This window comes from Ictidomys tridecemlineatus, chromosome 8, assembly GCF_052094955.1.
Source record: "Ictidomys tridecemlineatus isolate mIctTri1 chromosome 8, mIctTri1.hap1, whole genome shotgun sequence".
In the NCBI taxonomy this organism is placed as follows: domain Eukaryota; kingdom Metazoa; phylum Chordata; class Mammalia; order Rodentia; family Sciuridae; genus Ictidomys; species Ictidomys tridecemlineatus.
In genome coordinates this window covers 97,256,016-97,271,456 of record NC_135484.1, presented here as the reverse complement: position 1 = coordinate 97,271,456, position 15,441 = coordinate 97,256,016, and the positions used below count along the sequence as shown (strand labels likewise).

The window sequence follows — 15,441 nt, the reverse complement described above, 5'->3', positions numbered from 1 at the left end:
AAAACTACTCATTCTTTCAGATACCTACACTGAGATTTGGAGTAAAAGCGTTTTCTAATGCCACATCACCTTTTATTGCTTTGTCTTTCAAATTCTCAGCAGGCTTATAAATACTGTGCTCCATGATCACAATAGGACATGTTCTTTTACTCTTACTGCTTAGATGTTCAAATCTATAAGACTGCATAATTTTTAGCAATTTTGTTGTTTGCTCTACACATAATTTTTAGCAGGGAATACCTAATTTCTGCCTAAGGTACACTCAAAATATAAGGTGAAAGTTTGTCATCTACAAATCCAACAAGTTGCCACTTTGATAAGGCACTGTTGTGTGTGTATACATTTAAGTGAATATGAGTGTATTTGTTTATTTTTATTTTTGTAAATCCATTTGAATAGGGAATTTGCTTTCATTTGGCCAATTTAAAAACAGATTACAGAGAAAGACCTGGCTTCCTTTTATCTTTCCAAAAGTTGACTGAGAGGCGTAATATCTGATTGCAGCTTGTACCTTTGTTGGCTAAGATCCAGTCAGATACTCTAAGGAATTGTCTGGCAGATTTTTTTTTTCTTAGGGCCTTTCAAAATTCAGAACTGTCTCAAGAGAACAGACATGAGCAGTGGGGATGGAAGGGATCGCTCCTAAAGATGTAGCTCATTCCAATAGATACAAATGCTGGCTTTAGTTGTTTTACCACTAGGTTTTCTTGCACACAAAAGTTCCCAATAAAATCCAGCTGGTTCAAATTTTGTCTGCAGACCTGAAGCCCAGCAAATTTGGCTTGGCTTCTTATTTTGTGAAAAATGCTTCACACGGCTGTAATCTGGAAATATTGAAGTATACAAACCCTCAACAGAAACAACAGGAGAACAGCTGTCTCCCACCTTCACTGTCTCCCAGCTCTGCTCTTAAAGGCTTGGGCATTGTGAAGGGAGACGGAAAAATCTGCCACTGAGCGTGAAATATATGAATAATCCATGACTACCTTTGTTGTTTGCTCTTCGTGAAAATAGAAAGATTAAAGAGTTGTCAATGATGAGTGAGACAACTTGCTTTTTTGGCATTACTAGAGAAGAAAGCAGCACTTAAGATCATGGAGGGACTAAAATAACAAAACAATATTGCTACAATTTGAACAATAATAGGCTTTAGGAGTGCAAGCATTGTGTTATCTTTTCTATTTTCCACCCTGTGCTTTTGTTAGCTTCATACAATCCCCTTGTTGCCTACAATTAGGGATGGAGTTAGTGCCAAAGCTGCATAAAATAAGTAGTCTTTCATTTATATTTTTGTGCATCATGATTGTGTATGTGAAGTCATAAAAATCATTTATTATGAGCATGTGAATTCCTGGCTTAAATAGCCAAGTATTCTTGTGACAACAATATAATAGCATCAGATGTATTCCCATAAAACACCATATGTGGGCACTTAGTAGTTACTGCCCTGACACCTACATGCTGGGATATCATTTTAAAGAGGAACTCCTAAGGAAAAAAAAATGTTGGTACACAGACAAACAAAGTCTCTTCAATGAGATGGATTAGCAACAACTAAGGATTTGTTAGGAATCCATTAGTGATAGCAATAGTTCATCTTCCATTAAAATCAGAGTCATCAAGCCTTTTGCTAGTGTTCTTGTCATGGATTCATGAAAATCATTTACAGCTCTGCAAACAGTAAATATTCTAAAGCTATAAGAATGCTCTAAAATCACAAAATACTAGATTTTGAAGTCTAGTAAATTATAATCGATGCCCAGTGTAATTTGTATTCTTCTCATCCATTACTCTTGGAAAGCACATATTTAGGGCATGTGGTATAAATCACAGCACATGCATTGGTTTTCAAACTAGATAAAATAAGGAGGAGTGGTTGGAGTTGCTTCTTAGCACATGTGAGCATTTAGTCATGTTATGAAGGGTGCCTCTGTGACAGAGGCTATTCCTCTTTGTCTCTTTCTTTGCCGCTGCTGCTGCTGCTGTTCCAGGATGCAATGGTTTCATTTGGTGGCCGCTACAGTTGCTTAAGTTTTCTTGTCTACCAATGGGCATCAAGTTTTATCACAACTCTGGTGCTGATGTTGTAATCTTGCATTAGCACCTGAGTCAGGCGGCCAGACACTCCCGGTAGGAAGATGACAGGGACTTTCAAATCAACTCAGTTGTGAAAGGAAGCCAGAACCCACTGGTTCCTGATTGTATATCTATCTACTTTAGTGGGGAGGCAAACCTGAAAAGTGGGAAGCCATATAAATCAGTTCTCAAGATGCTCAAGATTTTTTTTTTTCCCAAGGAGTGACTTATCTCAGTAACACACTGTGACGTATTACTGGGGTCTTTGGGAGAAGATGAGGCTGCTGGTGTTTTAAGTTTCTAGGCCAGCAGTGATTCAGAACCTGCATTTCTATTCACCCAGTCTTCCTAGTGTAACAGAATGTCTAAAACTCACAATGGTATTTTGTTTAAACTCCATATGGTAGTTATTACCTTGGAAATGTACACTAACCATATGTCTACAACCCTAATAGCTACTTCCAACACTTCTACATGGCTGCTTTGACCCAGTCAATTTTTCTCACTATTTTTTTGGCCCAAACTTCCAGCATGCCTACCATACAATGCAAATATTGTCTTTTAACTGTTTTTGTTCTTTTAATACTTCTGGGTAGCTAGATGTAAAGGAATTTTTAAAGTGGTAACATTTCTTCTGATCCAAATAGATACTTTTTTATTGTCGTTGTTTTGTTTTGTTTCTTTTTTGCAATTAGTAAAATTGGTTTGGCAGTTACCATCCTTGTATCAGATTATTCTCCACATTTTGATTATTTTTTAAAGGACATTATCTGTTTTACAGACCTTTCTTCCCTGTCTTTTCTCCATCCCTCTTTTCTCAAGAACTTGTATCACACTAGCATCAAGTAATATGGTTTATAGCATAAATCCTCTCTTTCAGCTCCAAAAATCATGTTTTCCAATCTCTACTGATGGTTCTCCTTCCTCATTATACATTGAGGATGTCTGAAGGGATTTTGAAATGATGGATGCCTAGTACTTTATCTGTACTTCTCCCTTGACCTATTACATCAAAACTACCATGATATGGATTCTGAATCTTTAAGTGCTCCATAGTTAATACTCATATATGACCCCTATTAGAACACATTTTTTCTGATTATACAATTATAGCTTCTATTGTGTGTCTACTCTCTGTGAAAGACTTTACAGCCTTGCCTTGCTTAATCTTCATAAGAAGCCATTAAGTATTATTATCCTAATTTAGTAGAATAGAAAACTGGGGCATAGAAGACTTAAAAAAAGAAGAAAAAGAAAAATTAGTCCAAGCCAAACATTAAGCAAATTTTAACAAAGGGTCTTTAATCCATGGCTAGAAGTCCAAGGCTGCCTCTTTCCATTTTGCTTTTTTACTCCATGTGACATTCTATGGTCTATATTTACCAGTAACCTACTTTTATGTATATTTTTCTTATTATGTCTTTGTGTGGTTTATGTAAAGTATAAAGGCAGCTGGAAAATCTTTATTTACAAAGGGGCTAATCTCTTGTATTGTAATTCACCGTGAAGATATTCACAAATGATAATAATGTCTTGATCTAAATTGATTGGGGTATAAAATCCCAGCAGATATAATGATGCAATACAAAGTACTTATTTTTGGGAATAAGGTGAACTTGAAATGGTACAGAACATAGTAGCAGAAATAAAAGAATATATAAAGGGACAAAATATGTGCTTAGCACAAAGTAAGTGCTTGACAAAATTTATCATTTTACAACTCAGGTTTACTTGATATGCACATTGAAGAGTTGGTTAAATAAAAAACATCTTAGGTTCATGAGATGACAGGATGATTCAGAAAATATTTGGAGTGAAGATGAAACATTAAAAACATGCGGCTGGTGCCTTTCATCAGATTTTTTAAATTTTTTTATTTGTTTCAATTAGTTATACATGACAGTAGAATGCATTTATGCATTTTGATATATCATACATAAATAGAGTATAATTTCTCATTATTCTGATTATACATGTTATAGAGTCATATTGGTCATGCAGTCATATATGTACATAAGGGAATAATGTCTGTTTCATTCTACTATTTTTCCTAACCCCATACCCTCTTCCCTCCCCTCCCTTCATTTCTCTCTACCTAAAGTAACTCTATTCTTCCCTAGTGTTCCCCCACCCCTGCCTGCTCGTTGTGAATTAGCATCCACATATTAGAGAAAACATTCAGCCTTTGGTTCTTGGGAATTGGCTTATTTTGCTTAGTGTGATATTTTCCAGCTTCATCCATTTACCAGCAAATGCCATAATTTCATTCTGTTTAAGGCTGAGTAATAGTCTGTTTTCTTTATATGTACCATATTTTCTCTCTCTCTCTCTTTTTTTTAGCTTTTATTTATTTATTTATTTATTTATTTATTTATTTATTTATTTTTATAAGGTGCTGAGGATAGAACCCAGGGCATCTCACATGCTAGGTGACCACTTTGCTGCTGAGCCAAAATCCCAGCCCACACCATATTTTCTTTATCCATTTTGTTAGAAAAATTTTACAAAGAATATCTACAGAGAAAATGTCTGTAGAAGGCACTGTGATTTGAAGATTCCTCTCACTGATTTTTAACAATATGTTCTTTGTTAGTTAGATATTGTCTCATTTAAATAAGGGTGCAGAGCCTCAGTAACTGACTTAAAATGACTGAGCTAAAATCAGACACAGCCAGGTTTTAGTCCATATTTGATTTTTAATTTTGTTCTACTATGTTCTGCATCATTTTGCTGGTCAACAAAAATGCTTTTGTTTTAAGTATATCTTTATGCTTTATCTGCTCTCTTCCCTGACTTTACTACCTATTGTATTTTTATCTTCTCATGCCTAACTTTCTGCTATAGCATCACAGTTAGATCTCACCAACTAAACCATCCTATAAAGCATAGCTAGACTGTCAAAGCCTGCCTTGTTCTGCCATTTCTATGTGCAGAAGCAGCCATTGCTCTTCATAGGAGTATTTTTATTATTTTCTAAACTCTTCATCTTCCAAGGACACTTAGAACAAATCAGTCTTATTTCCTACCAACCACACAATGTGCACTTTTCTCCTGGTTGTCTCTTGCTGATTCCCCTCACTTTATTCACATTACTCCTCATACTGGGAACTAGACTGAAAGCTTCATGACAGCAGAGTCATGGATCATCCTGTGACTATATCCCCATGTTGATTATCATGCTGCTACCTTTGAAATAGGAAGTAATTACTTAACTAGGCAGTCTTTGCTCAGGTCCAAATATGATGGTTTCTGTAGCATGCTTCTGTGGACATTGATAGGTGACCAGAAATAAATGATCCATGAACTCCTTCTGGTTCTCCTAAAATGGGTCTCCTAAGTATACAGCAGATTCTATACTCTTCATATCCCATGAGACTGTACTGAGAAATTGAAGAATGGCAGATTAACTGGCAGCAAAAGTGGAATTAATGTTCTATCATACCAACCTCTCTAAGGGGCAATAAGAGTAGCATTTGGGAGGTAAAGCATCTTCCAAACCACAGGAGAAAGATTTTCTTAGCTCCCACGAAGAGAGAACAAGAGAAATTATGGTGCCAAGTGCTTAATAAATGCAAGGATTATAAATTAGCGTTTATATTGGACACAGATATTGTCAGTGTGGTATTCTCTGGTTTTCCACTGACTAGGTAGAAAAAGAATACTCAGTAAGCATCTTATATCTGTCCCAAATATATAATGCTTGTCTACCAGGCATGTGATTTGTATGTATTACTCATATTTTCCAAGATTATTTTTCATGGATTTCCAAATATATCCCCTAGAGAAAAGAGATTTAGGTATAGTCCAATCTGTTATATTAAAAATCTAGAAAATGCAACAAAAAAGAGCACATAAATTGTCTTACACAAATTTTCCATCTTTAATTTGCATAGCACATAAAACTATAATAGAGAAATATTATTTCATGTTCAACAGTTTGGAAAACTCTGACTTTTCTAAAAAGCTTTGAATTTACTGTGTCCTCCCCAAATCAGATTTCTGAAAGAGGGTCCTACTTCAGAAAATAATCTGGGAGGACCTTTCCAAGGAAGTGATCTTCAGGTGCACACTTGAAGAAAGACAGAAGTCTACTGTAGAATGAGCAAGAGCAGGTGTCATGTGCTCCCGCAAGAGAGAGGACTTAGTGCCGGGCTTCTATTGTCTGGAATAAAATATCCAAAGAAGAGAACACTGGAGAGGTCAGTCAGTCTTATATTATGTAAGACCTTCTAAAAATGGCAGAGTTTTTAGATTTACATTTAGTTTCAATGAAAAGCCATTTAAAGGGCTGGGGATGTGGCTGAAGCAGTAGCGCGCTCGCCTGGCATGCGTGCGGCCCGGGTTCGATCCTCAGCACCACATACCAACAAAGATGTTGTGTCCGCCGAGAACTAAAAAATAAATATTAAAAATTCTCTCTCTCTCCTCTCTCACTCTCTCTTTAAAAAAAAAAAAGAAAAGCCATTTAAAGATTTAATTAGGGAAGGTACACTATTTGATTTGGGTTTGAATAATTTTGAATGCTGTTGATTGGAGAAAGAACAGCAGAAAGATAAATTAAGATTATTAGGAATAGTTATTGAGGCAATATTAATGATGTATGATGATGACTTTAGCTAGTTCAGTGAAGATGGCAATGAAGAATAACAGAATTAAGACACACATTTAGATCTAGCATATGCCATGCCCCTACCCCTAGTTTTATACCCAGCACAGCGTCTCTCTCTCTCTCTCTCTCTCTCTCTCTCTCTGTCTCTCTCTCTCTCTCTCTCTCTCTCTCACACACACACACACACACACACACACACACACTCACACACACACTTTTCATATTCTTATACACATAAAAATATAATTAATGGAACTAATTGGCTACTAGGGCATGTGACTGAGAGAAAAGGGAAAATCAAGAATGATGTCTAGATTATTTGAATGATATGGATCTGTTGTATTATTTACTGAGATGAAAAAATACAATTAGAGAAATTTATTTGGGTACAAGCAAAATCGAAATTCAGATTGTGACTTGTTAAATTTGATATAGCTCTGTGATATACAAGCAAAAATATCAAGAATGAAGCTGAATATAACTCTATATTTTGCTTAAAGTCATTGGAAAATAATTAGATTTTTTTTTATTGCAGAGAAGAACCAGGACTAAATTTCTAAACACCCCAGTATTTAGAAATCGGGACTAGCAGAAATCTATAAGGAAAAATAAATTGAAATGTCTAAGATGGCTTTAGGTGACATTTACAGAATCATTTCAGAGGATAAGTGGGGGTAAAAATTTGTTTGGAAATGTTGTTCAGTAAATTGGGGCGAAGAAGGGAGAAAGTTGTAATAAATAGTTCTTTCAAATATTCTGGCTAAAGAAAGATAATCACAAGCCATAGTTGTTTTTTAATATCCTTATTGATGCATTATAGTTGTATATAATAGTGGGATTTGTTGTTGCATATCCACACATGCACACAATATAACTGTAAATTTTGGTCAATATCACTCATCAGTATTTTCCTTTTCCCTCTCCTCCTCCCTCCCTGCAAGTTCCTGTCCTCTTCTCTACTGATCTATTTTCCATTTTCATGAGACCCCCTTCCCCCATCTTTCTTTTTCTTTTTCCTCTCTAATTTCCCTATATGAGAGAAAACATGAACTTGGCCTTCGGAGTTTGGTTTATTTATCTTAATAGTCTCAAGTTCCATCCATTTTTCTGCAAATGACATAATTTCATTTTTCTTTATGGCAAAAAAACTCCATTGTGTATATATACTACATATATCTATTCATCCATTGATGGACTGTTAGGCTGTTTCCATAGTTTGATTGTCGTAAATTGTGCTGCTATGAATATGGTTTTAAAAGTTCATTTTTATATTGATAATTTAATTGAGTGGTGTGGAATTCTCTCAAAATGGCTAGAAAATGTATTACTGATAAGTGGGAGGGAATAGAGGAAATAGGAAAGTCCCAGAGACATCATCTTCAAGGTCATCTTTGGCAGTAAAAGCAGAGGCAGCAAACTTGGTGTATTTGATAATGAGAAAGCAGCTGTGGGTAGGTCACCTCTTAATCTCCAGTATCTGTCAACAGTAATGTTTACAATAGTTGTTGAAGAAATATAAGAAAGAAAGAAGAAAGGAAAGAAGACTAGGAATGAGAAAGAGCAGGAGAAAAAAGAACCAGCAAAGGAATCCTTTCTTCGGTTTTCCTCTTCGATTCTTATTACAGTTGTGCATTATTTCTCATAATGGTCCCCCAGAACTCTGTTAACCTAATAATAGTTTTTTTAAATATTTATTTTTTAGTTATAGGTGGACTATAAGTGGTGCTGAGGATCTAACCCAGTGCCTCACGCATGCTAGGCGAGCACTCTACCACTGAGCCACAATTTCTGCCCTTCTGAGCCACAATCTCAGCCCCATAATAGTTTAATTTTCTTAAAAAAATCTTACAAACATAAATATCATTAGTCTTGTTTTGCAATGCAAAAACTAGACTCAAAAAATTATTAACTTTCTTCACTTTTCTTAGATATCACTAATCCAGTGCCCAACATGCTTACTCTTTGCCCATCAGTAAAGAGATTTGATGAGTGGAATCAATCTCCTGGCCATATAATCACTTAACCAATTTTTATTGGTTATTGCTGCTGTTCTTTGCAGCAGGGACAATGGATTTACATTTTAAGAAATGAGTGCTGAAAAATATATAACTTATGTGAAGACATTTAACTAATGTTAATTCAAACTAGAACAAACTAAATATTATACAGCAGTAGATATGTTATTTCAAGTGTGCAAGTTGAGAATAGATGCTTTTTTAACCATTAGATAATTTCTTGAGCACAGAATTGTAATAGATTAATTCTGTTATTGTAAGTTAGATACATTATCTATTCTCAAGAAGGTTGCTGAATAAGAAGTTTCCACAACACATTTCTCCTTTCTCCTGCAGATTTGCTAGTTTGTACAGGAAAGACATAGTAAAATTATATACATTGTTTTCCATTTAAAAACTCAATAACTAAAAAAAACTTTTTTGATCATATCATCATTTCAAATAATGTTTTGAGACTTTCTGAAATGCATATTTAATTTTTTTCCATGTTTTCCCTGTTCTCAATCAGTCTATGAAAATAACTATATAAGCCAGCCAGATAAATCTTGCACTTCTCAAAAAAGGTGGTTATTAGTGAATTTTCTATTTCAAATTAAGATATCAGAAATCTATCTGGACAATCAATGGTACTGTCATTTATATGTTTGTTCATTAAAAAATATTTGTACATTTAGAACCTCCACATATAAAACATGAAGTTTTAAAAGTTATAAAATATAGAGCAAATTATTCCCATCATTATCTTACATTTGTCTTTATTACTAACTAGCTCTCTTCGTACATTTATGATATAAAAATTACTGCTCCATTTTGGAGATATATTTTCTTCATTAAGTTCATTATAGACAGGCAGTTTTCCCCCAAGTTGACTCATCTAAGTTATGACTTAATTAAAATGAAATGAAAGCTTACAAATTTGCAGTTTGAAGTATGTTTAATTTCTTAAATGATTATATTTCAAATATACTGGCATTTATTTTAAAACCATTGCTTTGTATCTGATCTACACACCTTTTACAATGCATTTATCATTCTATAAAAAATAAAGAAAGAAGAATTTTAAGCCTCTGAAGTTCTCAACCACTGTTAAACAAGGATTTTGAAAGAAAAAAAAAGATGGAATTGATTGCATTTCTCCAACTCATTTAGGAAGAATACTACTTAAATTTGTTCCTAATGCAAGGTTGAAATTAATCTTGATTTCCCATCAAATGTATAGGGATTTTATATTACAGTGCATAATAGTATGTAATTCCTCTTGGGTATAAGTTAAGATAAACAAGTCACTGACAGTGTTTATCTATAAATATAGCAGATGGTGTGGGACTGAGGTTGGTAATCAACTCTGCTGACTTTAATTTCATGGTTATAAAACACTGTAAACCTCACTATTTATGAAAGGTAGGCAAGAATCTCCAATGGGCTTCAGTAGCCAAGAAACCCTCAGCAATATTAATCTCTCTAACTGATATTTGGTATCCTCCCAGGGTGTAATATTTAAGATTGTGGGGCGATTGCTAGACACATTCAGATTTTCACTGGGATCATTAGCTAGCATTTCTGTCATTGATCTATTATGACTTTGTTAATGAGTTCCATGTGAGTGAAATTTAGTGAGTGAGACAATTCTTCCTAATCTTTGCTAGGTGAATGGTTAACAGTTACTTTAAGAAGTTATATATCTAAACAATGGCCTAATTTGTCAAAAAGAATGCTTTTTTTTCTGACGTTAAGGTAAGTCAAATTATGATACTATTCAGACCAAATGTACTTAGGGATAGAATTTCATAAACATCAGAATATTGTTTAAATAGTCAATATATTTTATATATACATATATATCTACATATATGCCATGTATCTGCCTAAAACTTTACAAAAATCATATAATTTATAAAGAAATCAAAGTATTTATTCATCATATTTTCAATTGATATAAATATAATATTTTAAATATATTTTATTCTAATCATTCATTTCACTAAAAATCTATATGTTCAACTTAATTAAATTCTTACAAAAAAGAACATTATTATAAAAAATATTATTTGAATTGCTCAGTTTTTCCATTCCAACCTTATAGTGAATAACAGAATTTGTCTTGTAAACATGGGTGTATTAAAAAAAATCTAAAATCATACCCCTAATACATCTATATTTTGAAAAGTTTGATTTTTCAGTTTTCAAGAAATTTTGTAAGTATGATGAGCTAATGTGCAACTTGAAGCCTAAAAATTTTTGAGCTGCACATTTTTTAATTGTATCAAAATTTTAAATCCAAAGCCTGTGTGTGTGTGTATGTGTGTGTGTATATATATATACACACACAGAGAGAGAGAGAGAGAGAGAGAGAGAGAGAGAGAGAGAGAGAGAGAGAGAGAGAGAGCCTGCTGAGCTACCTCTGCAGCCCAAGAATGAGCTTTCTAAGAACCAATCAGTGCTTTTCTAGTTCTTGTATTGCTTCTCCCCCACCCACTCTGGAAATTTTATACTGAAATTCCAACCTATCTGTTAACTGATTATTCCTAACATAGAGCTCAACCTCTGAGTTTCATGGGATTCTGAACAGCAGCAGTCAAGGGGAGAGAGAATTGGGTGGAAACTTTAATCATATCTTTTCTCATCTCTGTCGCTACTCAGAACCTTTGTCACTAGTTTTCATTGGATGTAAGACCTCACTATTTAACTCATTTCTGTAAACAACTGTCTACTCCTATTTCCAGGTCCTATATAACGTCTTGAACAGAGAACATCAAAACCTCTCTAAATTGGAGGTTTCCCCTCACTATCCTTTCCTTTTCTTTCTATTCTCTTTTTTCTTCCTAAATGCCTCCAATTGAACTGAATTATCATCATTGAAGAAATTGATTATTAGGCTATTGGTTATATTCTATATTTGTATGTGTGTTGTGTTGAGTCAAAAGTTCGGGTGATTTTTTTAAGTGACCAAAAAAAAAAAACCCAGCTAAAATATATCCATTCATTTTTAAGATGTATTCTTGTCTTTAAAGAGAAAATAATAAGAAAAAGAACATATCCCACAGAGAATGATTTCTTTTTAAAACCTGGCTCCTACGAAGCATGCTCTCTAGAGTTGTAAGCTTACTAGAAAACAGTGGGGGCATATTTCACAGGTACTAGGAAAAGGCCCTAAGAAGACTGGGGCCTCAGAGTGACTTAAAGTATCCTCTCAGGGTGTCTCAACAGTGGACTGAAGGTCTCACAGGCCAGAGTGGGGTGTAGTGTAAGCCTGGGTCAAAGGGAGACAGAACATCATAGACAAACAAAGCCAGGTATTATAGTGTCTGAGCAGAGGAGCAAGTGGACATTTAGTTTAAGGACTCTCCTTTATGGGTACTCATTTGTGGATCTTAGGGAAATAAGACATTCTTAAAAGCACATTAAAACAATCACTCTTATAAAGAAGAAATCTTTCTCATTATCCCAATGGATAGCATTAAGTTATTGTCTTGGGTACAATGAGTAATAAAATATAATCATTTTTAAACTAATCTTGTTTTGAAGAAGTTTCTATAAAGAAATTATCTGACTAAAAGGAGGAGGAAACAAACTTAAAAGTTAAGATGTTCCTGATTACATGCAAATAATCAAATTTATTAAAATTCATTGAAATAAATTGTTGCCTTTTAATTTTAATATTAAGCAAATTACAATCAAGGGGACAAATACACCATATTTAAAAACTTGAATCTCATTTTTGTCATTTTCTTTCAGATTACCCAATGCTGTCTAATTTCAAGGGCATTGCATTGTATAAAAGAAAACATGCCAAGGAAATTACTCTAACTGGATTTCATTCCTCCTTCAATGGTCAGTTTAAAAAAATATGTCCCCTATAATACTTTATTATTTATCCCCTGTAAAATTCCAGTGATCTTTAAAGTCTTTTATTCCTAGGGCAAGTCATCTATGCTGTGATGTGCATGACAGTCACCTGTGGAATCCTTCTCTTGGTTATGCTCAAGTTGAGGTAACTGAACATAACTCAGAAGGGAAGGGCTGGAGGGAATCATTTAGCACATTTCACAATGGATGAGCTTACGCAGGCCCTGAGAATGAAAGCTTCTCCGTTAAGACATGCTAAATCAACTTTTATGTGGGATAGGTCCATGGAAACATTACTCATGGTCTTCAAATGTAAGGGAAATGTGATCATTGGGGATTTTCTTACGCTGCATTTTACAAGCACATATGCATTGCATGTTGCTTCCAATTAAACTGTTATCAGTATTTCCTCTTGGTTTTTGTGCAAAATACAAATGAAATTTTGTTATATTTTTATTCAAATTATATGTAGAATTGGTGAACTCAAATAACTAACCTATTGTATATCTCAAAATGTTTTTATTTACCTAAGATGATGAGGCCTCACAGTATACCCATAGAAAGACATAGTCATTACCTAACATTAATTGATTCTTTCAAAATCATTTTCCTTGAGAAAATTCATGACTAGAGTATTGTAATGCTCCATCAAGTATGTGAGACTTTTAAGACTAGAGACTCAATCAAACTCTAGACTTCTGAATTTAGGGGATTTAAAACATTTAACTTATTTATTTTTGCAAATAGATACAAGATGATATGCACTAGTTTACCTTCCATTAAAATATAACTTCATATTTAAATATCAATCATTTTCATTTGCTTTTACTTTATGCATGTGTATATGTATAATTTGAGTATCATAAATGTTAATGAAACTGAGAGTGCATTTACATACATCTGTAAATATACTTACATACACATAAACTATATCAGTAAGATTGGGCATAGACAGGAAATAAACTATTGGCTATTTCTCTTATATCTTGACATCTGACATCCACACAGACTGGCTCAGTCACTTGCACAATGCACATACACATATTGCTCCTCAGAAACAACCTGAGAAATCCCAGATGAACAGGCCTTGACAACCAGGAAAAGACAAGGGAAGACAGAAGTGGGGGAGTGTGTAACAATAGCAGAGGGTGAAGTACAGAAGAGTATATGTTCTGCTCAAAGACATTTCAATTTATTTATTTTTAAATGCAATGCAGCTAAAGAAAGTATATCTACTTATTGGATTAAATCCTGCTAAGTGTTTAATATGTTGTTTACCAAAAGCAGTACCAAATAATCTGCTTTTTTCCAATACCTTAAAAGTTTTATTTCTATGAGAAGCTATTACATGGGTTCTAACATACAGTTTAAAGGCCAAGTAATTACGGCCTATTTCTAAGGGAGAAAAGTACCATTTGGAATTTATTACACTTTATTTGGTTTGAAATATTTGAGAGCATTGCTCAGCTACTCTACTTGCTTAGACATTCAATGACAAATCTATTGTTTCAGAGAAACAGTTTTCTGTCCCAACAAAACTCCTGTGTTAAGGGTCACATACATAATGTAAAAAGTTCACCCTAGCCACAAGGGCCTGTGAGTTTTTACTGATAATATTGTACCACAGATAAATCATATGTAAGCTATACATAATTCCCAATGAATCACCTGTGACTTCACTTCTTTATCTGCCTGCATAGGAAGGCCTATCCCTGGCAGGTCCAATGGTACATACTTGTAATCCCAAAGATTTGAAAGATTGAGGCAAGAAGATCACAAGTTTGAGGCTGATTTGGGCAGCTTAGTGAGACTCTGTCTCAAAGTCAAATGAAAAAGAGACTTGGGATGTAGCTCAGTGGTATAAACAGGAGGGAAAAAAATTAAAACAAGAGAGAGAAGAATAAGAAAAAAACGACAATATGGATACTACAGTTAAATATATGATAGTCAGAAACACATTAGAATATTTTGTAACTAGGACTTTACATTTGGAAACTTATTTTTCCCCATTTTAGGCACAGACTTCAACCAAAACAAGTATATTTGTAAAATACTCATACTAGCATACTATTAACTTTTGCTTTTGCTTTTACATAGACTGTCCAGAATATCAAGTCAAACAAGAGATTCTCCACCAATCCAAATACCTGGAGGAGTCATCATTCATTGAGTCACAGATCATTAACAGCCACTTTCTTTAAAGCAAGTCTCTGTAGCCAGTCAATGGAATGCTACAACCATCATTATGATGAATATAAGTGCACATAAAATTAACTAACTACATTAAAATATGAGATTATAGTTAACAGGTTGTTTTATCTGATCAGTTTTATTGGTTTCTATTAGCTTGACAAAATGGAAATGTTAATAAGAATACCCAACACATCTGTGAGCTACATAGTCTTACCTATTTTCAAATCATTACCTAGATCATTAGCATTAAATTTAATTGCCTAAATATGTTTGGTTAGATAAGGAGTCTTAAAAGTTAAAATGATATCTTTTTGTTATTTGAATATTTGTGAATTTTACTTTTTTAAATTTGATGTCTTTATAGCCATAAAAATGTAAAACAACTACATTAGATGACAAAAGTCAATGTGTATTTCAATAATGATGTATTTTGACTGTGAATTTATTTTTCACGTTAACTTTTATGAACTTCTGCAATAATAAAGTAATACTTTAATTTCTACTTTCTGTATTGCTTCTATACTGCTACTTTTGACTTGGTTTAACATCAGGATATAATTGTGACCAGTAAATTATGGAAAAGATGTTTATTAGTTCAATTTTCAATACATATGTGTACTTCAACTGTCTGAAATCATATCAGTACCCCTCATCCAGAATACCAGTGAAATTGTATTATTTACAGTGGCAAAAAGGAAAAAA

General features: G+C 33.8%; 1 protein-coding gene across 1 annotated transcript in view; it reads left to right on the top strand.

Moving 5' to 3' along the window:
- The window catches only part of Gfral (GDNF family receptor alpha like), a 58,111-nt gene extending 43,264 nt beyond the window's left edge, over positions 1-14,847 (top strand). The window contains exons 7-9 of the mRNA XM_005318849.3: positions 12,436-12,531; positions 12,619-12,691; positions 14,644-14,847. Coding sequence (XP_005318906.2) covers positions 12,436-12,531; positions 12,619-12,691; positions 14,644-14,716 — 242 coding nt within the window. The 3' untranslated portion in view covers positions 14,717-14,847. The remainder of the gene's footprint in view (positions 1-12,435; positions 12,532-12,618; positions 12,692-14,643) is intronic.
- Positions 14,848-15,441: the final 594 nt, after the last annotated feature.